Here is a 26,963-nt window from a genome sequence, read left to right on the forward strand (position 1 = left end):
CTAGCTTTGAACTGTATCATCAGTTGCACAATAGCAACTCTAAATTATCTTTCAGATTTCCAGTGTTGTTAATGTCGGAATTTACAGACTTAACTGTCATCACACTGCAAGAATCAGTTCTCAAATGGCAGCTCTATGTGAACCCAGGGAAGCCAAGCTGCATGCCACAGTGCATTCCTCCCTTAGCAGAAGGTTAGCCAAGAGGGCTGTGGCTTGCAGGAAGTCCCCCAGTAAGCTCAGCCTGCTCAGTGTAAACCTAAGCCAAAATAACCAAGTCCTGGGATTAATTTCTGCAATCTGAAAGGAAGAAACTGACAGAAGCAGAAAAAAATCTGCATGATTTCAAAGCACAATTAGGAATTTGCCAAAAGCCTGCATTTGCAGCTTGCTTATCTTGAAACTGTACCCCGTACAAAAGCCATTGCTGTTTCAGTTACGGCATCTCACAGGAAGCAAAAGGAACTGGGGCAAAGCACATACCTCAGAGTCAAGTTCTTTAACAAAATAAAGTCCACTAAGTGTTGGATTCCTTAAGAAATCACAGAATTTGAGATGCAATTCTTACTCAAACAGATTTTGTAAATTGTGTGTTTGAGAAAACAATCCCTCCTAGCAATCAGGAACAGAAGACTGCAGAGCAATCATAATACTGATACAAAGCAGTTATTGTTCATAAATTAGGAAGAAGTGATGTAAAATCTGGATTATTCTCATTTCAGTGTATTAAACAGAAACCACTTTATCACAGGTAAAGCAGCTGAGCGAGACCAGGCAAATAGCAAAGACACCACTCCTCTTCATAACCATAATTCTTCTGCACTTCTACTTGGAAAACAATATCCAACAATTAAAATCCACTATGAAACTAAAGAAACCAAGGCTGAGAGCTGCAAAGAGATCAGAAGTCACAATATTTTTTCCAAGTACTCAAACTCCCGATTTAACATTACCGTATCATTACGAGGTTGATGGCAGAGCTTTATGAACAGTATTACAAGATAAAAGAGCTAATGGAATCCACCTAAGCAGCATTACAAAATCTGTATTTCTTCAATTCCATCGCGCTTGCTTACAATCCAGCTAAATTTCACAAAGTTAATTGGCAAATTATTTAAATCCTCAGTTCTCTTGCTTATAGTGCTCCGAGTTGATGCCTAACTATTGCAATTACAATCAAAAGAGGGAGATTAGCAACTCTGACAATCAATCCTATAACAGTTAAGTACACTAATGATAATTTAAGCAAATTAGTACAGCAATAACCATGCAACATTCAGATTAAGCTTATGTCTGGAAGGAAATCTACAGTTAATGCCAAGGACAGATGTGCTGCGTTTCAGGAAACCTCAGTAGCCTGATCTTGTACAGCAAACCTCTCTCACTTCATCTCCACAAAGCTTCCAGTGATTTTGTGTTTGTTGTATTTTTCCTCCTTTCCACTCCATGCTTACTACTCTGGAAGAGCTCTCCAGCCTTCAACCAGTGAGTGACTCAACGTGCAATGATTTGGGCCTTCTGGATTTTCTACACCAAAGAGAATGCAGTAGGACAGTACCCACGTGTTCTAGTTTTCTGCTACTTTCTCACTTAGGAAAGTGAGAAATGGTTTATGTGCCATTTCAAATTGTACTCAAGAAAGCAAAATGGCAACAGGTAAATGCCATAATTGAGAGCTACATTGTTGTTGACACTGTCAGCAAACAAAGTTATTAATTTTACACGTACTGAAAAGGCAAAGAAAATTGATTTCCCAAAAGGAGAGTGAAATGGCAAAATGCTATTTTAAACATTCTCCCCAAAGCCGCACACACAACTTCTGGTAAAACATCTGATTTTACTGAAAATGTATGCTTAGCAGCATTACTTAACTCTCAGAAGCTGTGAACTGCTGGACCCACCTCAAAAGAGAAGGCTGACATTTTAAACTGCACTTCTAGTCTTTTTGCTTTGTTGCTGCCCTCAGGTTCTTGAAAGACAGCATGCAGGCTTGCAAATACAACTGCATCGTTCACTCCTTACAGGATAGTCCAGTCTGGTTAGAAAAAACAGCCAATATACAAATCTTCCCCTGCCATTAGGTAACCATTAATGAGGTTGCTGCACTCCCAGTTTCCTTTACATGCCATTTTGCATCCTGTTCACACCACCTGACAGCCTCCCTTCCAACATCCTTCCAAAGACAGAGCCTCCCAAGTGTCACCAAAGGGCAGAAATCACACCTGCCTCAAAGCTCCTTGCACCTTGTGCAGTATACCGTGCTTACCCTTGTTTCTTTAGTTCCATTATCAAGTTCTGTTTATAGGATAAACTAAAACTCCATGGTGTTTTTTCTTCTAAATTATTCTCATCATGAAGAGAAACTCATTAACTACAAGACTGTTAAGGGAATAAGTTAACACTGATAACCCACGTCCTTCACAAATTTGTGAATTGTTTCATCTTTGTAACTTTGGCATATACTTCCCTAGCAAGGGCTTCCAAGGGCTCTGGTTTTTATAATAAGGCATCTAAGTAAGTGTAGCATCTAGCTCCCATTAGAGAAATAAATTATCCTGTGGTATGAGAGCCAGCTTAACTATCATGAAAATTTAACTTAAAAGAAAGCATGCATCTACTTAACGTTATGGTCTCTCCCTAGAGACTTGCTCAGTTATGCAGCATTTCTATTTCAGAATAACTCTCAGATTTCATCACCAATTTTGGGGGTGCAAAAACATTGCAGAAATGTCTTTTGGAATGGCAAAAAAAAAACAAAACCTCACAACTGCAACCTACAAATTCAAGAATCAAGCTTAAAGCTTGATTCAAGCAATTAAATGTGGAAGGATGACCCTGATACGCAGACAAAAAATACTTGCCATTTAGGGCATGATTTCTATAAAAAGAGTTCTCACTTAGAGGAGGAAGGCATTTTAATGAGCTTCTTAGTTCACACATTTAAACTCTTTGGAAATCTTTCACACTTGTGATTTAAAAATTACTACTGAATCTTTCATCTTTCACTTTTAATTGAAATTTTAAACGTCACGTCTTTTTCATAGGGATTAAAAACAAAACAAAGCCTATACTGTATTTCATACCTCCTGCAACCTTCAGTCTTTAGCATGTATTCAAAAGCACTAGGAACAAAAGCTGGGCTACAAAGTGCCTTACCTTTCTCACATCACCATAGCACACTTACATCTGTTATAGTATCGAGTCAGTTGTGCATTCAATATTCATTAATCCTCTTGTCTAAGTCACAAGGAACACAGTGGCATGCTTCATGCAGTGTGCATATGTGTTCATGCATGTCACGCATGGCAAGGCCACTCATGGAACTAAATCCTTCTGTTCCAAGCAATATAAAGGACAGCACTTTATCCAGAAACAAGATGAAACTGGTAGGAGAAAATACAGGTAGCAGGCTTAACTGCAAGCCTTCTCAGAATTACAAGAAAAATGCTCAAGAATATTATTTCAGAGAGACATTTTAATGCAAGAAGGCAGTCATTGCATAGTTGCTGAAAACTAGGGAGCAGAATATTGGCTAATGCAGGACTGCCTGCATCCCCATTTTTAAATAGTGCTCCATTCCTCATCACTGTGCAACTGACACCAAGGTCAAGTTGGTAGGTCTTACAGCAGGTAAATCCCACTTTTATTGAAGGTAAGACCAACATGAGAGATTGTGTCAGCACTCATTGTGCATCCTACCCCATTTGTGGGGTAGGAGCCCTGGCTGTAGGTTTTTGATGCAACCACACCTTTCTCAGCTTGTTTTTTTCCTTCTGGAGTCTGAAGAAAGCATCTCTGCTAGCATAGCAGACACCACGTAAGGCACACATGGCTTCCTTAGTATAAGCAGCACTCCTTAAGTACTGCTCATGCAGACATAGCATTTCTGAAACCAGAACCAAATGTAATGGTATTTTGTTGCATTTATGCAACAAGCCAGGGCTGATTTAAGAAAGAGAGAAAAGGATTAAGTTCTTTCCAAACAACTGCCACTATGAGGTATTTCCACCATTAACATAAAAAATCTCATTTATGTTAAAGCGAACCTGGGAAAAGGATGGACAGAGCAGTGAATGTGTCACTGTGCACTAAACATGGACAGGATCCCATGCTTTCTCAGCCTCACACCTGGGGTTTCCAAGTGCAGATCCCCACGGAGCTGACAGACAGACAGCATCTCAATTCATACTTATAACCCTGGCAACCATGCACGTGCCTACGTCTTCACCCAATAACAGACAAGGAATAAGGATACCTGCTCTATCCACAAACAGTTAATTAATGATAAGGTTAAGAGTGTCTTTGAGGAGAAATGCCTTAAGAAGATCATGCATTCATGTCTAAGAACATCTGTACAGCTCTACCTTTAGTCACCCCTCTATGTGTGTTTCTCTTACCTCAGTAGTGCTCTGTTGCCCTGAAAAAGCACTGCAGTACACCTAAGGGCTGTACTGAAAGCATATGACCAGTTTAAAGCTGGATGAATGTGTGTCACATTTTGGGTGGGTTTTTTTTTTTTGTTGTTTTACCCTCTGTCCTGCAGCCTGGTCTTGAAGATTGCCTGAAGAGAGGTCTTCAGATAAACAGGTGACTAATTTTGCAGTTCTTCACTGAAATACATCTTGAGTTGGAAGAAGAGAAAATAAATATAAAACTTGGACAAAAATGTACATCTTTGTAACTGGCAGGCTAGGCCAAGAAAAGTAATGAGAACAACCTTATTTACTTTTTAAAAACCATTCTGTAGGGAAGGTATTTCTTTCCATAAAGCAGCAGCTGGTTCAGACCCCCATTAATATCATCTTAATTTATTAGAAATTCTAGCTGAAAGAGAGAACAGCTTTTACAATTCCCTTAGTTCAATATCAGTTTCTACACTGTAGATATTCAAGCCACTGCTGCTTAATTTAGTAACATTCTCATTATCCCCAGGGATTACTCAAGAACATTTAGAACAAGGAAAGCCATTTGTGCAAATTGTATGGGTTATTGATAATTCGGTTTTGGCTTTCTTAACGCTATTTTCTCTCTCCCTCCACATATATATATAAATAAGATGAATCACAAAGCTTTTCTTCTTTTAAAGTTCACGGCATACCTCATGTTCACTGCATGAGCAGTTCTAAGGCATTACCTCCCACCTCCCATGACAGTCTGTTTGATAACTGTAATGCACCTACATAGCACAAAGAAATTTTTTCTACATGCAATCAAGTTGTTTAATGAGTTACAGATGTTTCTTGCAGAAAAGCCTCATAATTAATGGTTGTCAGTTACTCAGAGAAGACACTCTTGAATAAAAAAAACCTACCTTGCAACATTATTATTATTAACATTACCTAGAGATCGTTCTGGCTTCACTTGCATCACCACGTTACCACCATTGGGCTGCTCCTGAGAGCTCATTCCCAGGACAGCATCCAAAAACAGAACTGCCACATCCATGGTCTTTCCTGCCTGGTAGCAGGAAATCAGCACTGCTGGGAAGAGCACGTGCTGCAAGCTGACGTTTCTGGATGCAACGGGGGCATGACATTCCCAGTCAAGCATGATCAAAGAGTGGGATTCATTTCAGGTTTACGAGCACTGTCTCTTACATCCTGTGCCAGCAGCTCACAGGGATGGTACGCCCATTTCCAGTTCCTGGCCCTCGCTGTCAGCAGGTGGGTGTTGTGCTCTGCCAGCTGAACACACCACATTGGCAGCTCTGCTGCACAACATCTTAAACAAAAGAATGATGTGGCTTGTCTGAGTGGCTTGTCTGTGAAGCCTCCACAGCAGCTCCTCAGCCTGTGGGTGCTTCATGGGAGAAGGGTGTACCTCTTTGTGAAGCACATTTGCAACCTCTGTCAGGTTTCAGAGATCATCCTGTTAGGCTCTGATCAAAGGCACACCATGGGGCAGCTGCCCCAACCCCAAATAAAGTCAGAAAACCACCCAGCCCTGACCTCCCTGGAATGTTTTCCCATCTCAAGCAGAGAGCACTGCTTGTGAAGTCTGCCCAAGGAATACTTCACAAGATTCGCTTTTCCCTGTTCTGCAGCAACATCCCCAAACCTTAAGCATTTGGGCTGCTGCAAGGTGATCACCTTGTACCTCCCTCCTTCAAAGTCCAAGCAAAGTTCATTCGTCATTTTTGGAAACAGGATTAAAGAAATAAAATTGTTTTGTCCCTATTAAGAATTGTGGCAAGCTTTCTCTAACAAGCCTCAGCATCATATGCCTCCAACAAGTGGCGAGAACTGGACAGATCAGTAGGGGTGCTCTGGGCCATCTCCATAACATTTTGTCTATATCTGGGCACCTTGCAAAGTCAATACTGCTTCATCAGTAATGTTAAAGTAGTTGTTTCTGTTGTATAAAATAAAAATACAACAGCTCACTGAATGCAGAGTATGATTTAGAAAATGAGCAGCTCTAAGCTGAGACAGAAGTCCTGCTGAGCCCAGGAGTCCTGCCAAACTGTGGTGGGCAACAGAAGTTAGAGCACAATATAGAGCACCACAGTATGATCTGTTGCAGGATGGAAGGAACATTTTATTTTTGTGAAAGTTTAATGGGCACATCTGATCTCCTAGTAAAACCTGAGCAAATTCTTACAATACGCGTACAGTCTTTTGTCTCCCCATCCCACACACATTTCTGAGTATGTGTGAACAAGTCTTTCTAACACTACCCTTGAATGAATGTGACATGTAGAAATGACTGAAGAAAACTATCCACACTCATATTATTTCCATCAAATCAACAAGTAGATTAGGCAGCTCCATAAACGTGAAACAATACTTAAAACGAGCAGCAAGGACTGTCAAAGGCTTCACTTACTACAGTGAAGTGCAATAGTGAGTTCAGCTCGGACACCTTCCCCTCATTAGACTGCACTCACTGCATTTCTTTGTAGCACTTGAGCAAAGATCAGTAATGGAAATTGTGTTACAGTTTGAGATGGAAGAAAGAACATCTACAAAGCTGAAGTACTCTCTTTACTGTTAATAGCTGCATCTCAACTACTACAGTTTTAAGATAACCAGCACAGATGGAATAGTTAGTCCCAGATAGGAGTCTCCGAGAGCAGGAGGGTTAACACAGCATCTTCTGAATCTCTAATGGAAGTGTGGCCTATGATCAAGATACAGCACAGGGCTTAATTAGAAACAGAAATCAATAAAGGTAATCTAGAAGGTATGAGAAAGGTTTTAGCAATTTTCAGTGTTGGTTTGAATTTCTCCCCTAGAACTGTTTCCAGTAATAATGGAAGCTTAATACTAAAGTAAGAGTCACCCCGACGTATCATTCTGTTGTTACACGATTTAATGCACTTCTCAAACATCTACAGTTTCCCAAGGAGGATGGCATTAACTCTTATCAAAGCGCCTGCAGCAGAGGAGATCTCAGATGTACTGTGGGAAGACAAGGCTAACGTCGTCTAAGATGTTACAACTTTTCCTTCCATACTTGTTTTGCTTTGTTTTTAAAGGAAGTCTTAACATGCCCAGCCTGAACCCAATTAGCTCAGGTTGGTTAGCAAGGTGCAGGCACTGAGTCAAGCTGCTCTTTGTGCAAAACATGGAAAGTGCAGGGCCAGGACTGAATGCTTTCTCTGAAACCTCAGCAGTAGATAAGACAATGCAATTTGGTACAGATGACAGTGATGCAGCAGTTGAGCTCAGTCTCTTTTTTTTTTTTAAACATTTTGTGAGATGTTATAAAAAAGATGCAAGGATATGGTGACCTGATAAAGGGAAAGCTGTTATATTGAGTGGTCTAGACTTAAATCACCTGATTTCACAGAATCACAGGGGTTGGGAGGGATCTCAAGAGATCATTGAGTCCAAGCCCCTGCTAAAGCAGCTCCTACAACAGGTCACACAGGTCGGTGCCCAGATGGATCTTGAATATGTCCACGGAAGGAAACTGCACCACCTCTCTGGGCAGCCTGTTCCAGCGCTCCACCACCCTTACCACAAAGCAGTTCTTCTGCATGGCACTGCAGAGCTCCCTGCGTTCAAGCTCTAGGCCGCTGCTCCTTGTCCTGTCACTGCACACAGCCAAGAAGAGCCTGGCCTCACCCATTTGCCTCCCACCTCCTCTCACATATTCACAAATATTTATCAGATCTCCCCCCAACCTTTTCCTCCCCTGGCTGAACAGACCCAGGTTACTCAGTTTTTCCTCATTAAGAAAATGCTCCAGGCCCTTCATCATCTTTGTGGCTCTACAGTGGACTCTTTCTAGGAGCTCCCTGTCTTCTTGGAACTGGGGAGCCCAGAACTCGGCACAGTATTCTAAACGTGGCCTCACAAGGACAGAGTAGAGGGCAGGATCACCTCTCTTGACCTGCTGGCCATGCTTTTTTTAATGCACCTCAGAACACCATTGGCCTTCATTTGTCACAAACAGACTTGAAAACAGCACAAAAAGTATTTTGGCCAAAGCACAATCATCTACAGATCTCACGTGTGATTACTGGGCTCAGGATGCGACTGGTGCTCTTGGACACACAGACTCTACCAGAGCACTGTAAAGGCTCTCCACAGGAGGCAAAGAAAAGAGGGTATTTGCTGCAAACACAAGATCTCCAACCTTACCCATCTCAATTACAACTTTAATCCATCTTTTGGGTGCACCAAGCCTTGCTCCAAGTGTAGAAACTGATTTTCCCCACCTCAGATGTTGTTTAAGTGACAGATGCCACACCACCAGCAATGTTCTCCTGGTACAGTCCCAACCACCAACCAGTGTAGCTGAAATAACAACCTGTTCAAATGCGTGTCACTGCTTAATAATTTAAAGCCTACTGGCTAGACAAAATACAGACTTTATTTGGATCTCTTTCATTATCTAAATTGCTACCCGGCACTTGCACTGCAAGCACAAAAAAGGCCATTTGTACACTGCAAGAAAAGCACCGTCACGTATGAGGGTTTTTTGGCTAGAATAAGGATCCTTCATTAGCATAAAGCTTTGAAACTGCACTGAAAATATTGCAAGCATTTCCTTTCAAAGCACAAAATTTATCAAAATCCTTCTGTATTTGCTATTTTCCCCCATTTAGTTGCTCCGGGAGAACATTTGAGGTGGTGATCAGAACGCTGCCATGTGCAACTTCCAATGTACCACTAAAAACACCTAAAATAACTACTCACTATGATCTTTAATTTGGGTACATCGACACAGTGAGGCGTTTAATTTACGGTAATTAAGATGCGTTATCAGACACTGCATGCTGCCCTAGAGGACCCAAGAGCCAGCTTTCTGCAACTGCAAACATCACCGAAAGGTAACAATACAGATAAAAAAAAGAGCAATTCTAAACCTCACACAAGTGGGAAGTACAAAGCTGTTTATTTTGAAGACCTCATCCCCGCCGTATCAATTTTCTAAGGAAAAAAATGGAAATGGAATCTTTTTCTTGTTTGTTTGTTTTATTATTTTGTGGTTCAGTATTAGCAGCAGTAAATATTTCAGCACAGAGAGAGAACTCCCTCTGAGCTCATTACCTACAACACAAGCACCAAGACGGGCGGCAGGAAGCTCGCACAGTGATCTAACCCACGCCACGCTATGTGCAGAAATCCCAGGGGCTCTGGACACTGTAATAAACGTGAAATATTTCTCAGATGAAGAATGAACTTCTAACCTCCTCAGTATTTACAGCCACGGCTCTGCAGGCCGCAGGTTTCAGGCAGAACAGAAGCCAGCCGACTGCATTTCAATACATTTACCGCTTGTTTCCCCAGCTTCCCTTTCAACACTTCCCACCCTTATCTGAGGGAAATGCTACAGATTCTTTCATTACCGGTGAGCACAAAACACATTTTTCCAGCGCTCTCAACTCACGTGTCATCAATAAATCGGGTCCCAGTGCCACTCCTCCTGCTGACAGGAAGGGGAAAAGCGCTTTCAACAGCTGAAACAGGAGTTGGTACCACAGCCTTTCAGACACTGAGTTACTGCCTCCTGAATGGGAAACAACCTCACCTGGCAATGCGATCTGCAAGGTACCGGGCCCAAGACATTTTGCACCAAAGATTAAGTAAAATGAGCAAGAACGGAGCACCACACACATCTTACCTGTTGCACGTTTTGCCCTAACGACGTCTCAAACACGGACGGGATTCAGCAATGCTAAACTTGAGGAGTTAGGATCATCTCGACCACAGACATCACCTCAACCTCAGAACATTTAATGTGTTCTTCCAGCTTCAAAGCACCCCCTGAACATGAAGTCTACAGCGTGGTGCACGACGTGAAATCTTGATTTGCATATGTGTAACCACAACCCTATTTGCTGCAGCTATTTGGAGCAGAGCAGCATTGTGAGTCTGCTTTGAGGCACATCCTCCTCTTTTCAAGTAAAACACCTGAAAATCACCTATCTGATCCACCACTGAGCTCCACAGCCAAGGGCTCCCTAACCCGTTTCAGTCAAAATGAACTGATCAACTCAAATCACTCAGAAACTGTCTGCTTAACAGAGGTGCCCTAGGGCACACGAAAGGCAGCTGAGCCTGCAGATGACTGAAAGCTCTTGGGGAGGAGGGAAGTAGAGATGGAGCCCACCTTCATTGGGGAACAGCTTGTGTCACACAGCAGTACGGACTGAATTCATTCCATGCAGTTAGTAGAACTTAGACTAAAACCCATCATCTTCCAGGACATACTTTGGGTTTTCGTGTTCTGAACTCCTAACTCCAGCTCCCAGATACATTTTGTAGATAAGAGGACAGAAAAAACAAATCCTTAGAACACTCCTCAACCCTTAAAACCCTTCCAATTAATTGGTGTAATCCTTTCCAGTCAAAGCCAGATTTTTCCAGATTAAGTCCACAATATACATTTTAATACCAAGTATCTGGGCAATATGAGACTCCCTCTAACACCTTTTTTTTTTCCCCTCTAAATTACACAGAATAGACTGTTCAAAAGACTGCCTCCAAGGATGTGAAACAGATGGCATCCTTCAGTGTCAGCAACGTGAACTGACTAAGTTTTGCCACACGAAGGTAACATTTAGCTGAATTCAAAACGGTTCCAAATTTAACAGAAAGACATTACCTTGGAGGGCTGAGCACTTGATATATTTTTATGCAGTTATAAATAAGCTGCCTTCAATTATCTCTCATCTACCTTGGGAAGAACAGCTGAGTTTACCTATTCCTTTCTAGCTGAGCGCACCACACACTCACACGTGAGATGCATCAAGGTACCCCACCCAAAAACAACAAAGGGCAGTGACTGTGTCCTTACAGCCCTGGAAGAGCGAGGATGCATGGCAGCAGTTGACAGCAGAGATGCAGGGCAGCTTGCTGCTGCTGGGGTTGCATGGTGGAATTAAGCATGTGACCTTCCAGGCCTTTGTATCCTTATTAAGGGATGGAGAAAAGTTGGTCTTGGAACAAAGCAATAATTAGTGAGTGCTCTTTACTCCACGCACAATTTGGGCTTGCTTCTAGATAAAATGGGTCGTTTCTAACCTCAGTTGAGAGTCACCAAAGCGAACGCCAGTTCACTCCAGCCGTCCTAATGCTGTCAAATAATGCCACACTTACGTAGAGATTTACAAATGACTCACTGAATTGCCACTGTGAAATATTAAGAGGAAAAAAAAGAAAAAGATTGACTGCAGTAGCAAAGTCATACTAGTATGCTTCTAAAATCTCCCCCAAAAACAAGCCACATGCTTCAAAAGATGCAGAAAAATAGATGAGAAAAGGATCAAATACCAAAAGCCTGGATTTTTTGTATGAATTCCTGTCAGCCTTATCCCTAAGAGTGACAGAATAAGCCTAAATTAAGCAAAATCATGTCATTAGTAGGTGGTAGAAGACGATTTTTCCATTCTAGAAGAAAATGATACAACGATCAGGTAACAGTTACTCAAATCCTTCAGCAAATTATAGTAATGGAGAAATACAATTACACTCTGGTGACCTCTCCAAGGAAAGTGGAATTAAGTGAGATTAGAACTAAGAAATAAAACCAGAAATCCAACTTCCAAAATGCATCTGTATAATCTTCAATATATTTTAATTCTGAGGCATTAAAAGATTTTTTTTGTGTGCCAGATGTACAAAAAAAAAAAAAAAAAAAAAAAAAAAAAAAAAAAAACAGCATGAAAGAATTGGCAGAACATATTCTAAATTGTTGCAGTGGAAAAAAGAAATCACATTAGTTTAGCTAAGTAGCTAAGAGTGATCTCAAGACCACTTTCATCCCCAAGTGACCTGGCTGTATAGTCTACATTAAGACTATAATCTCAGCGTTATCTTTGATTTCCTTTCTTAATTGTATCATACCATTAATAATATTAATTTCTGCCACTGCCCATAAAACTGAAAGCCAATGCCATAAAATAGATAATTTGGAACTGAATTAAACAGCACACTACGAGTTGCATTAAACTATCATAAAGTGCAATGAATCATCAAGCCCTTAAGTATTTAAGACAGTGCCTATCTGCATTCTTCCAGCCCAAAAACTGAGATAAGAAAAATGGTGCTTGCTGCATGACCTGAATTTGCTGGCTTTCAAAACTCTTCCAAGTCAAATTAGGGCAATGCTGCACTTTGACAGCCCTCACCAAATAGACTTCCCCAAGCTTTAGCAAAGGGCAGAGCTAAATAAAATGCCTCTGCACCAGCAGCCTATGTGAGGCTGAAGAGATGCTCAGGAAGCCAGTCCCCAAAGCAGTCGGCAGAAAAACACAAGGTGAAGCCAAAGTTAAGGGGGACAGGGGTTGAGAATGCAGAGAGAGCACAACGCGTGCTCAGGAGAGCGCTCCCTCATCAGCAAGTGCAGCACCTTGGTCACGTTTTGATTTGCACAGAACTGGACAGCATGAAATACAGCTACAGGATAATATAAGAGAGTGGTGAGGTGCTGGAACAGCTGCCCAGAGAGGCTGTGGATGCCCCATACTTGGAGGTGTTCAAAGCCAGGTTGGATGGGGCCCTGGGCAGCCTGGTTTAGCATTAAACGTGGAGGTTGGTGGCCCTGCATGTGGCAGGGAGGTTGGAGATTCATGGTCCTTGAGGTCCCTTCCAACCCTGGCCATTCTGTGATTCTGAAATAAGCAGGCTGCAGACACCAATGAAAGCCTTATGTTATACTCTGCCCCCCTAAGAGGGACTTCAGTTGCTCAGTAATGGCCAACTTCTTCTAAAAGCTTGCTGCTTCTTCATTTACACGCTTTTTGTCTTCCAGTCTAACCTTCCTCAGTTCTACACCAGAAACACAGCCCTCTTCCTGGACACCAGGTAAAACATGCAAAAAATTCAGTAAATATACCACAAATGGTAACATTTCTTAAGCTTTGATGCACTGTTGAGAGCAGAGTAGGAACTCTGCTAAGAGCATGCCTTTGCATTACATTTCACACTATTAGAATCTGAAATACATCTTATTTCTGCCACAAAAGGTTTCATCTATAGATAAGCCTTCCTTAGACGTTGTTCCATGATTATTCGTATATCTTTAATCCCTTCAAGACTTGTTTTTAAGACAAACTTGCTTGGGCCATAATCCCCTGTAAAACAAGTCGACTGAGCTCTTACAAGGATACTGTACGTTGTCACCAAGGTGACAATTAAATGGTAGCTGAAATACCTTAAATCAAGATAAAGCTCCAATTAAGGAAAAAACCTTATTTGCACATGTGACATGAAAGGTTTTTAAATCAGCATTATCAACAATTCACTGCTACTTCTATTTAAAGCAGCTTCCATCAGTAAGCAAGACAATTACACACACAAAATAAAACCAGGACTTACAAAATAATTATCTCTGCCTTGAAAGCAGCAGGATATTTAGAATTTAAAAAAAATACTTTCTGTAACGTCCTTTTGTAGAAGACCCCAAATAGTTTTACAGGTAGACTTTCAGACATGATTAGCTGCACGCTGTGACGTTTTCCCTCTTTATTGGAGCATATCGCATCGAGCACATTTCATATTGCATGAAGATACACAGCAGCTTTTAACTGTACAAGATGCATGTAACATAAGCAAATCCCTCATTTGAATTTTTATGAAATGATAAAACATGAAAATAGGAAATAAAGCCCTTAGGAACAGTAGTCGGGAGATCCACTCCCTGAAAATTAACCATTCTTCCTACCTTGTACTGCAAGCTCTGCCTGAGCTTCAATCGTCTCGTTCTCGTTCTCTGCTATGCAGGTGTAGGTCCCAACATCCTCCTCTGTAACATCAGTGATGAGCAGGCTGCCCCCCGCACGCAGCGCAAACCTCTCGGAGCTGTGCAGAACAAGACAAGAGTGGGAAACTGATGGGCAAAAGGATTTACACGGAGTGTCCACAGAGAAGCACGTACAAGTCCTCTGTCTGAAATGGCTGAGTAGATATAATGTTTCTGGGTGCCATTTACACACAGCATTCTCAGAGAGATGAGATTTAACTGCACGGTTGCACTCCGTGCTATGGCATCAGATTTTAAACCAAGTTCAACTATATCCATTCCACAATCACAGGGGAGTGACTAGAATTTAAGAGAAAAGAAAGTAACAATCACATCATAAAAAATGCTTTGCAGACATAATGACTTACTGCTTGGAAAGAGTTGCCAGACTTACTGCTTGCCAGAGTTACACCTGCACGACTCAAGAAACAGGAATGCATACTGTACAACGTACAGCAACGGAGGTTTTGTACAGCAATACCCACCTTGGGGATTGAGAAGAATTCAGAATAAGATACAAGTTTTAAAATAATTATGACAAATCCAACAAGCTGACTAAGTTCCAATACAGAATCTATCCCTGTGTGACTCCTAAAGGATGCAGGACAAAGCATGCAGCCCAGCCCTCACAAACCACATGCTTCTCATGCAACCTTCAGCCACGTTGTTCTCCCACTGCAACCACCGCATTCCTTTCTGTGATCTGAATTTGCACAAGACCATTCCCAAAATCCTTCATCCCTCTTCAATAAAACACCGTTAGAAAGTAGAGACGAGACAACACATCGTGACTGAATCCTGATCCAAAATCATTCTTATTTGCAGCTGAAAACAAAGAGAGAAAATCTATCTAATGGTTTCCTCTCCAGCATTGGAAAACAATTTTTTTTGCAATGTGAGGGAATGGAGTTAAATAGAGTTATCTGAGGATATTCATTGCATAGCACATGGCCACAGTTGACTTTTTTGGTCTCTGCAGAGCAGCCAATGCACAAATATCAACTCAACTGCTTCCTCGACTCCAAACGTTATGCCACAGTTATCTTACTAGAACCAACGCTCTCATCCATTCAGTAAGCTAAAGTATCAGGACACAAAAGCTTTCGAGTCACTCTAATACTGATTTACGACATTAATTTGTTGATCCAAGTTCTGATACGCTAAATTTTAAAACCAAAGAAAAAAAAATCCTTATTGGAATTAAGTGTTCCTTCACTCTTCCTTAAGAGCCTCCAAAGTGCCCACAAAGATTTCCTATTTGGGCACACCAAAAGGCAAGGGATGTCACTTCCATCACCTAAGAACAGGAGGAGAAGGGCCAAGTGTTTGAAAGGACTTCAGAAAGTTTGTTCTTCAAGAATTTTAGGCAATTCGAGCTCAAAAAAAAACAAATCAGGAGCTTAGAAGAGGAATGTCTGAAGAACACGTGGATGGCACTGCCAGCAGCTATGAGGAAAACAGCAGAAACACCGCCATGAAACTAGTTTTGGAGCCGCTCAAGGACAGAAAGTAAGGAGATGGTATCTATTTAGATCCATTTGTTTTTGTTGCTGCAGCCAGAAAGAGGCAGAAGCTGCTTATCATGGGCCAGAGGAGGGATTAGTATGTAGGAAAAATAAGTGCTTTAGAGGTAATTGAAGACAGCAAAAAATCCCCCTTAACTACCTTGAGCAAGAAAAATCTGTACAAAGGAGCTGTGCAGAGAAGCTGTCAGGCTGGTAGCACCTTCCCTCTCTCCCTTCTATCACTGCCTTTGTTTATTGAATCTGCCCAGGTACATTCACTAGAATCAAACCACACTGACCTCCTGCAATTAGCACATGCAATGAAAGCGAACCCAAGAGCCTCAGCCTGCAATGACTGCAAGGCAAATCTGTTCACCCGCAGTTTCAGAAAATGATGTTCTCCCCAATTCTTGAAGCTCTGTCTGCACCTGGACATTGAGAGCCCAGAAACACAGCCGGGCTTTCCAATCATCATTAAGGTGAACAGAAAATACCACTACAGCTTAATTTTGGAAACAGTGCTAGACAGGCCAAGGCTGCGCTAAAAGCAACCTAATGACAGCAGCTGGGTCACACAGTGCCTCTGCAGTGCCGACTCTCCTCACAGCCAACCTCCAACAAGTGCAGTGACATGCATACGGTGAGACAACAGACTAATGAGCCATTATAGATCAACCAGCAATTAAGATGTTACTAAAACTATTAAAAATTGCTAGAAGTTGTCACGTTAGGCAACAAAATACTTTCTCAAAGATCTCAATCAGCACTGCCTGCTTCAAGTGGTGTTTGCACGACCCAGTAAGTGTTGCACTTGACCAAAACAAAAAGTTTCTACTTCAGAGAACCAGTTTTCCAAGATTCTGCACCTGTAAGGAAGCCGAGCAGCACAATACCTAAATTAGCATCCCTGCACATCTACTGGAAAAGCTTCTAAGCTTTCCTCAACATGTGCTCTCCTCTGGCAAGAAATAAGGCTATAGAGCTCCCAGCCACCTTCAGACAAGCTACGCTTTTAAAAGAAAATATTCCACTTGATTATTTTCATCAAGAAAACCTAAGAGACTGTTCAGTCTACCAATATGGGATCCAGGTTCACTGCTGTTAAAAACACGGAAGAAAAAATTGTCAGACTACTTGATGACTCCATTTGCATGCATTAGCATGCATTATGAGGTGGAATATTTCCAGGCTTAAAGCAAAACTGCTCTTGTAATAAAGTAAAAACAATATTCAAGTCTTAATTTTGCAGGATGGTGAGGCACTTCCACAAAAGGCTGTAGCAATCAGATTTCTGACGCCAGAGACAAAGAATCGGCTCCATACAGAAGCATAACGTAACTTGAAGTGACATTAAAAACAACGAGAGATCATTCAAATATCAAGGAAGAGCAAAATGAAATCCAAGCCTGCTGTACGTACTCCATACAGCCTTCAGTCACGACGTTACACACTTCTGTAATACACAATTCCTTGAGCTACTCTGGATACAAGAACAGTGCGTGAATTCGGCATTTCATTATCACGCAATATGGAAAGGCTTTATTAAAACACTGCAGTCAGTTATAGCCTGAGGTTTGGGCTTTTTTCTCCTTTATAAAATACCGTGCCCAAAACATCTCACAATCTCTTTGCAATCGTGGTGAAGTACAGCTGATAAAATTAGACAGGGAATTAGATTATTTTGTGGGATCTACCACCGGAAAAATCTCCATAATTACTCTGCTGTGTTTAACCTTCGCCGAGTTGAGCAAATGTAATTCGCTCAGAACAAATCACTCGGAGCTCCTGGCAAACAATTATTAAAAAAATAAATAAGAAAAATCACACATTCCTGTAGAGTCTTGAGGAAGAAATGTGTTCACGCCACTGCAGACTGTAACACATAGAACAACAGCCTGGAATTAATGCTGCACGTGCAACCCTTGCTTTGCCACTTCCTTACTTTAGGAATGATTAACTATACAACAAGGTTACAGCTTTCTGCAGGCACTTCGTTTGCTTAGAACATTTAGCTAAGCTGAGCAGCCCTAACATTTGCTGTATTTCAACAGCCTTAATAAAATATAACATTGCCCTGGGTCCTTTCAATTGTTTGTTTTCAGATCTGCCACCTCATTTATGGTAGCTTTTTCTTTTAATAAACATTTCTTGTGATCTGTATTTCGTGTCATACATACGTCCAGATATAAACTGAGTTGAGTAAGATGTGCTGTTCAAGCACACACTTGCAGAAAGCAAATCCACATACTGTGCAAAGGCTTCCAAGCAAAAAAGCACTAGAATATTTGAAAGTCAGCAGTCATATCCCAGAATGTGAAAATCACCTCAGTAATCACTGCAGAAAAACTTCACTTCCCAACCTCAGCATTATGAAAGCAGAGAATCCCTCCTGCACTTACTAACCAACAGACTCTGACACAGCAGGACCCTTAGACAAAAAGGTCAGAGAGTTGGCAAAATCCAAGACTTCATCCAACACCTCCTCTACAGCCTTTGGTATCAGATTAAGTTGGCAATGTAGAGGATTGCACTTATTTAAAAACAAACAAATAAATGAAGAGCTTCCTGTAAAGACAGCCTCCTTCTGGCAGAGACACTACTTGTTCTGAGTTTACAGAGGAAATACAGCTGAAAAGGTAGAATCCACATTGAAATGGCTGCATATGTATGACAGAGCAGGTATGCATTATATATGCCGATCCTAAACTAAACACCCTCTGTATAATGAGTTTATAGCCATGCAAATTCACAGCAGGGTTGATTTCATCTGCTTTGGTCTGAGTCCAGGGGGTTGCTCCATATTTTGAATCTCCACTTTGGAGCTATAAGGACCAGCACCATACATTTACATAGAATGGGGTTCAATCTTTTCTTCCTCTTTCTCACCATGCAGTTTTGCAAAAAAGCCTTCAATCTCAAGTTTATTGACACGGCTAGTAAATCAATTCAATGGAAAGCTCTCACAGGGTCTCCGAATTGTAGGGGTTGGAAGGGCCCTCAAGAGATCACTGAATCCAACCCCCTGCTAAAGCAGCTCCCTACAACAGGTCACACAGATGGGTGCCCTGATGGATCTTGAGTATCTCCACAGAAGGACCTGAACCAGTGCTCCACCACCCTTACCATAAAGAAGTTCTTCTGTACGTTGGTATGGAACTTTCTGTATTCAAGTTTGCTTTCCCAATGAGAGGTCATTAGGAATTTTCAACATGATTTCTAGCAATTTTTATGTCTAAAATTCTGAATGCATTAGCACAGACCTTGAAGGAATAGACCAAGGCTCTGTATGGTGACGTATCCTCCTTCTCCAAAGCATCAAACAGCAACAACACAATGGTGCAAAGCACTTAAGAGTCTCTGGGTTAAGCAATGAGTTACCAGAAAGTCAGCAGCCCAACCATCGCTCATTTCCTTAAAATCTTTCCATTAACACATTCTGGAAGGACTCCTCATAGATAGTTTTACAACAATACAAACTGTTGGCATTGCATTAAATATATCTACTTTTCATCCAACACTCAATGCTTCCTTCCTTCTCACTCAACTTACTTTGGAAAATATTTTATCACAGTGAACTGGTTTCACAATACATCACGTTATAGGCTGCCTGTCTGAGTGAGTGTCAACACTGCCATCATTAAAGTTTATTCATATTTGTCCATTAACATAAATCTTGCTGCAGTCTTTGGCAGATACTCCATCAAAATTAAACACCTTCCTTTTTTCTGGTCTTGGATATTTACTTCCAAAAGTCAAAAGCATTGTAAATCCTTTATGACAATCTGTTTTCCTTAGAACACAAGTTTCTGCACAGATTCTCGTTACAACTACAGCTTTGTGATAAAATGCTTAGTTTTGTATTACCTGAATTGCCACAGCCAAAAGACTAAAGTACCAAACACAGTGTTGTGCCTAACCTATTTTCCAAGGAATAAAAAAGAAAAAAAATACAGGAAGCTACCTAACCATGCTGAGTTTTGTTTCTTGATTTCATAGGCATGTGCATAAACATAAATGTACATGTGTACATTTACATCTCTATTGTGTGTGTATAGACAAAAGATGATTTAAGAGCTTCTGGAAGGCAGAAGGTGCCTTGAAGCCTGTCCACGAGAAAGGTCTTTTTTTTTTTTCTCCTTAGGATAAAGAAGATACACGTTTATAAGAAAAACTTTGTTTACATAAAAGGGGCTTTAACGCAAATTAAATATGATTTGTTACTAAATTAACAGAATATGCTAACAAGTTAAGGCACCCAGTCTAACTACAGGCTTTACTCCAACAAAAATAAATCTTTATTGGTACTTCAAAAGCTTTTTCAGTTCCTCTATTCAGACTATTAACAGGACAGCCATCAAGGAAAATGGAATTCAAGAACTCTTGCTGGCCACCATTTGAATCACTCCTCTGTTGAGCCAGAAGCACAAGTAGCAGGCTCTGTGATTAGGCTTTGCAGAAACTCCTAATGAACTTGGAAGCATGCTTCTTCCTATAGCTCTGTAACACCAGCAAAGCAAGGCAGCTTCACTCACTCATGTTCGGCAGACCAGAAAGGCTCTGCAGCACAGATCAGTTAAATCCACTGTAGTTTTCAGTGTTCAGAACTCTTCCTTACTCCTTTCTGTACCAATCTTGAACAGAAGAGAAACACCTGCTTCAAATTAAAGAGGAATCTTCCCTTGTCTTTCCATGCCTAATGAACACAGATCCAGAGGATGCGGCACCCAACAAGTTCTGAAAACACACAGGCACCTGCATCTTCTCAGCTGAGTGAGAGGCTTTCCCTGTGAGACACATTAACTCGCTGATGGAGCATGCTGCAGGTCTGTGACTGGGGCTTGTCAGGGAGCTTGTGCAGCTCAGTTGTTAGAGGAGCAGACAAGTGTTTAGTAAAACTGTGTTTGAGGAATTGCTGCTCTTGTGGCTCCTGCTTCTGCCTTATCAGACAGCATCCGTGTGGGGATGGGAGGATGCTGTGAAAGGTCTTGACCACCCATACCAAGAACTTGGTGCATGGCTTATAGAGGGATTTTTACCTGCAGCGAATGTCAACTGGAAACCACGCTTGCAACAAGAGACGCAAAAAAAAAAGAAACTAAATATTCTGAAAAGTCACGTCATGCTTGACTCAAATTGGGCATAATTTAGCATCAAATGCATTTATCAATGTTGCATCTCTGCTCATAAGTTGTAACATTCCTCACTAAGTTTTGAAAGGAAATTAAGCACTTGGGAAAGCCTCTGAGGTTACCACAACCATCCGCACAGAAAAACTCCTCAGGGAATTACGGCTGTATCCACAGTGGGATTTGAAAGTTTTGGTTCTAAGTCAAAGAATTGAGAAGAAAATAAAAGGAGAGCTCTTCAGTTCGTGAGTTTCACCTTCCTTGTGCATTGAATGTGCCATAACCTACAGAAGGACGGGCAGCGGAGGGGGCAGGCAGCAAGCATTTGTAAGGATATATATAAAATGATGTTATGTCACGAGAAAAACAAATTAAGATCTTACCAGGCATACTTACTCTGACATTTCATCACATTCAATTGTGCAATTCTAATGAGTGGGAACCATCCTTTCTATGGAAATGATTTCTTATATTTACAAAAATGAATCAAATAAAATCATGTGCCACCAGACTGACATCGATTCAATTTCTCAGAAATATTAGAACCATTCGCCATTACTCACAGCGGCTTGCATTTTCCAGATAAACACTGCTCAAATTACAAGCCTCTACATTTTCTAATTTAAGAGTTGACAAAAAAAAAGATGTATATTGCTGCCTCTGGTGCTATGCAACGACCTGTACGTTCCTTGAGCTTCTTCCTGGCGTAGCCATGCCACAGCCTCATGGCTCACTTGCTTTTACATCAATCTCACCACCATCTTCGGATGACAGAGAACATCCAACTACCTGCTTCTCATTTTCTCATTTGGTAGGATTTATTCTGCTTTTTAAATATGTATATTTTTTTGCCCATGTAGTTTTGAATGAATACACAAAGCAGTAATCATACATAGTAGTTTTCACTTAATGCAATCTTGCAAGCCTACACTCTTCTTGTAAATAGCAACTAACTGTAATAGTCTGTTTTAAAGTGAAATTATGAGATTCTGCTTTCAACACTTAAGAGTAAGTTCTTAAGAAAAAAGGTAGATGCACAGTGGACATCTCATCACAGAAAGAGTAATGTGAGTACGTGTATCTCCACAGAAATAATATGCCATGATGAAGACACCTTGGATTTTCTGCCGTGTCCTCATCCCCTATAATTGCTTCTCTGACTCCAATGGCAATCTAAAAGTAATTTATTCTTAATAACCTTCCTGCTTCAAATAAGATTTCTTGCTTTCAGATATCTGTAAAGTAAGTACCGTGACACTGTTCTACAAGTCTCACAAAATACTTTGTCATAGCACTCAGCCCAAAAACTCCTCAGCACTTGAAAACTTGCATCTGTTTTGCTGGTTTAAAATTAAGTAGAAAGCAAAATATGCACTAAAACAAAATCACGATTCTGGCTCAGTTTCTACATTCCTACTATGGCATATATGTGTTTATATTAGTCATTACTCACTCTTCTGTGATTAGCTCTTCTCCATTTTTTGTCCATCTGACATACGGAGTTGGAAATCCTCCAGCAACACATGGAAACACCACGTTTTGCCCAGTAACTTTAGTAAGTGAAGACGGCTGCCTCACGAAGACCAAGCTCTGGGGCTCTTCTGGATCTGCAAAAGGTTTTGTAAATGGCAACAAAGTTATAAGACACAGAATCAGAAAATGATCACAATTTAAGAAAAGAAAAACAACAAATGAAACGTTTGACTTCTTCCCTGCCTCTTCACGAGACTGAAGCCTCTTACCTACAGAAAGTTTGCTGCCCTCCCAGGCCTCCCACACGAAAAGCTCTTTGTCTTTCCCTCCTACAATGGACTGACCACTGTTGGGATTCTGACTCCTCAGGCTCTCCTTGGGACACAATTTTAGCTAAATACTGAATCCCTGAAACCAAAAATTTCACCAGCTAGTCAACATTTAGTAATGAGGGAGGTCTGACTTTGCCCAGCCAAGCTCTGGCAATCACCCAAGCTGCAAGGCCTGTTGGTAAGGCTCTACGTGCAACAAAAACTTCCTGCTCTGGGGATGAAGGCTGTGAGTCCTTAAAATGGATACAAACTCACTATAATTAGCATGGACTACCTTCATCTTGCTTTCAACCCAGGAAGATGCTCTACAGAAAGCACCTGGACTAGACCATGCACAGCCTGACTTTCCAGGAGGCTGCCTGAGGATCTCCTGATAGGCACTGGAAAATAGAATTACTGAAGTAGAAAGAGAATCCCAAGCTAAAGCACCAACAAACTAGCCAATTTTCATGCTGAAGTACTATAAACTTTATCCTAAAACAAAATATACCACCATTTTCCATCTTTGTAATGGTGAGTTTTGCTTTGGCTTTGATTTGGGCGAATTTTGTTTCTTTTCTTATTCCCTTCCCACACCCATTAAAAGCAAGCAAAAGCAAAGTGCATATTTACTCAGTCTTTTACTACAGGAAAAAGCCATTTTGACTGTAAGAAACGAAACTTATTCACCAATAAAGACCAACCAGCAGATATACTCTGAGCTATACTACAAAAAAAAAAAAAAAATACTCCAAACAAAAGGCTTTTTCCTGCACATATCCATGACTCAAAAGGGAATCTTGGGAAACAAAGCCTACTAAAATCAGCCCTAAATAGATGTGAAACCAATTCATCAAGGGGTTCAGTAACACCCGGGCAGAAGAAAAATGCTGTTTACATCACTGGCTTCTGCAGTAACTTCAGCATGTGTCTCGCACCATAATTAGAAGTAAATGAATTCCTAAATACCACATAGAACATTTCTGCAGTTAATTACCCTATCTCCTACTTACCGCTCAAAAAATCCCTGGTGTTTATGCTGCATTAATTGCTGTATTCTCAGTACTTAGATGTACACTCATCAGCTTGGTCCTAGATAAGCTCCAAAACAAAAAAAACCTTCGACCTTTAACCAAAAAGTTAGCTTTGACCACTTAAATGTGAGCAGACCATTCTGTACCCACGCTCAGAGTGATCCTGCATTGAGCCATCTGTCCTCAGGCCCACGCACCAACCATCGTAGTGGTTTTGCCTGCATTCCCCATGAGAGGCATCTAGTCTGCCTGCTCCAAAAATAAAACCATGTGTGAACAAGCGTGCATGCAGGGTAAAACAAAGAAAAAAAAAGCACATCACAGCTTGCCAGTGAGCCATCATTACTCTGAAGATAAGCTGGTATGATTCATTGGAGACAGAGAGCTCACTAATTCTCCCAGCTGACAAAAAAGATTTCAGATAGAGGAAGTAGAATTCCAGAATTACAAGAATATTTTCCTTGGAATCACAGAGTTGGAAGGAACAACTAAAGGTCATCTAGTCCAACTCTCCTGCAATCAACAGGGACATACGCAGGCAGATCAGGTTGCACAGGGCCTGGTTCAGCCTGAATGTCTCCAGGGATGGGGCACCCACCACATCTCTGGGCAACTTGTGCCAGTGCCTCACGATCCTCACTGTACAACTTCTTCTTTATTTCCAACCTAAATCTTCCCTCCTCTTTAAGCTTGAAGCCATTTCCCCATGTCCTACCTCAACAGACACTGCTAAAAAGTTTGTCCCCTTCTTTCCTGTTGCTTCCCTTTAGATGCTGAGAGGCTCAGCTCTCCCCACAGCCTTCTCTTCTCCATGCTGCACAGCCCCAGCTCTCAGCCTGTCCTCATACAGAGGTGTTCCATCCCTTAGAGCATTTTTGTGGCCCTCTTCTGGACACACTCCAACAGCTCGGTGATTGCACAGTGCTGGCTCATGTCCAGCAGCCACTCACCAGTATCTCCAGGACCTTTTTGGCAGGGCTGCTCTCAATCCTTTCATCCCCCAGTCTGTATTGGTAATGAGGGTTGCCTCAACCCAGGTGCACACCTTGCACTTGGCTTTGTTGAACCCCATAAGGTTCTCCTGGGCCCACTGCTCAGCCTGTCTGGGTCCCTCTGGATGGCATCCCATCCCTTGGGCCTGCCACCACACCCCACAGCTTGGCATCATTCTTGCACTCCCCACCCTTGAAAGGGCCTGCTACTAAGCATCAGAGCTCAGAAATGTGTCCTCCCGCTTGGTGGAAGATGAAAGGCAAACGGAATGCTTGCTACAAGAAAAAGGAGAACGCTGCCCATGGATGCAAAACCATATGATGCAGGTGTGTTGGGCACATTTCAGAGATTCAGTAGAGAGGCTTTGAGGCACGTAACAGATAACTTCAAAATGGAATAAAGCAAATGAAGAGCAGATTAATTCAAATCCTTCATTCAGATGCATCTCCAACATAACAATCAATTACGGGGCTACTCAAGATTAAGAGAGCTTTCTGTGCAGCCATTTAATCCTACTTTAAACAAACAAACAAACCAAAAAAAATCAAACAAACTAAAAGGAAAGCTTCACAAACTTCATTATCAACACTTTCAGACTCACGACAAAGTAAGGAATCAGCATTATTTGTATTCCCTAGATTCAGCCTCCTTTAATAACACATTACAAAACTATACCTAGAGCCACAACAATTCAAAGATCAACACAACATGGAAACTCATTAGAAAATCTTTAATTGCCAAAAGTCAGAAAAATCTGAAGAGTTGAAAGATGAACCCTTTTCCCCCAGGAAGTGAAGAACTTTATGAAACTAGTTCCTCCTTGAAACATAACTTATTGCCTAAGCCCAGCAGATGCCTATACTTTAAAATGGAAACAGTTGCAATTGTATAACTGGGGTATTTTTAAGTACCTTTTAGCACTCTAAATTAAAAAAAAAAAAAAAAATTACACTGTTGTAAGAAACAGAAATATTAATTGCAAGGGACCTCTGAAGATGCTTAGTACAACACCTGCTTCCAAGTTCTCTGCTGCCAACGCTATGTCAGGTGAATCACACTGTTGCCAAGGCTAGCCCTGAAAATCTCCAAAGATGGAAAATTTAGCAACTCTCTCTTGAAGTCCTCAACCAGTAAAAATTGCATCAGAATCCCAACAGGAAGACTAAATCAGCAGAGACAACACAAAGCTCTGGAAATTATTAAGAAAACCCATGCAAAATACAACCCACTTTTCCCTAGTTTGGGCAAATGCGATTCCCATTCACATCTTATTCTTGGTCAAGTTTCCAAACTCTGCATTAGAGCATCTGGTAATACGCAGCCCTACACAATAGTGCAGTGCTGTCACTAGAAAAAGAATACACTGAGTGTTGAAGTTTTAGAAATGCACTTTTGTTCTTATTAAAACAAAACAATAAAAAAAACAACAAACATTTCAAAGCAACAGGCAAGTAACAATAGCTAAATGTAACAAAATACTGGCATCCATGGTCCTCCCTTTTTTGGGATCTGGAAACTTCCCAAACGGGTCTAAAATTTTAAGAATCAGAATTTCCCAAATATTGGAATCATTAAAAGTGCTCCAGCTAAGCACCCATAGAGCAAGGGACTAAACAACAATTTCTTCTAGAAAATTCAACAGTATTTTAAAGAAGGGATTGAAGCCTCAGAAACCTATAAATCCTCATCACTTACATGCTAAGGCTCAAATCCTGTTTTGGAACCTGTCAACAGTGGAACTGTGAGCTATAAAATACAGCAGAAATATCTGCATGTCTGACCCATTCCGAACCACTGCAATGAGCTTAGACACTGATTACTGATTTTGCTTTTCTATTTTCCAGCAGCATTATATAGGTTAGTCTTCTTTTACTGTGAGATGATGAGGTGCTGGAAACAGGCTGCCCAGAGAGGTTTTGGATGGCCCATCCCTGCAGGTGTTCAAGGCCAGCCTGGATGGGGCCCTGGGCAGCCTGGTATTATATGTAGAGTTTGGTGGCCCTACCTGCAGCAGGGGGTTGGAGCTTCATGATCTTGAGGTCCTTTCCAACCCAAGCCATTCTATGATTCTACATTTCTATGATTCTCGAGGGCCAAAAAGCTGCAGTTTGAGTGCTTGCAAACATTTTAAGCTATTTGAAACAAAAGCTTCCATATTGCACCTTATGACAAGTCTGACTTTGAACATACCAAAAGGTAACACAGAAGATTCTCACTTGCTCCTTTCTGTAAGTACTCTCTTGTAACTCAAGTTTGTTTTTCCTACCGGTAAAACTAATTTTTACTTATTTAAAAACAAACAAAAAAAACCCAACAAGCACAGAACAG

The 26,963-nt window shown here is 41.2% G+C and overlaps 1 protein-coding gene across 1 annotated transcript in view; it reads right to left on the reverse strand.

Moving 5' to 3' along the window:
- NEO1 (neogenin 1) overlaps positions 1-26,963 on the reverse strand; it is a 180,795-nt gene that overhangs the window by 86,562 nt on the left and 67,270 nt on the right. The window contains exons 4-5 of the mRNA XM_042824549.1: positions 22,278-22,431; positions 14,116-14,252 (exon numbers count right to left, since the gene is read on the reverse strand). Coding sequence (XP_042680483.1) covers positions 14,116-14,252; positions 22,278-22,431 — 291 coding nt within the window. The remainder of the gene's footprint in view (positions 1-14,115; positions 14,253-22,277; positions 22,432-26,963) is intronic.

The sequence above is a fragment of the Centrocercus urophasianus genome, unplaced genomic scaffold (assembly GCF_019232065.1).
Source record: "Centrocercus urophasianus isolate 14NV4802_14NV808 unplaced genomic scaffold, USGS_Curo_1.0 seq_23, whole genome shotgun sequence".
NCBI classification, from domain to species: Eukaryota; Metazoa; Chordata; class Aves; order Galliformes; family Phasianidae; genus Centrocercus; species Centrocercus urophasianus.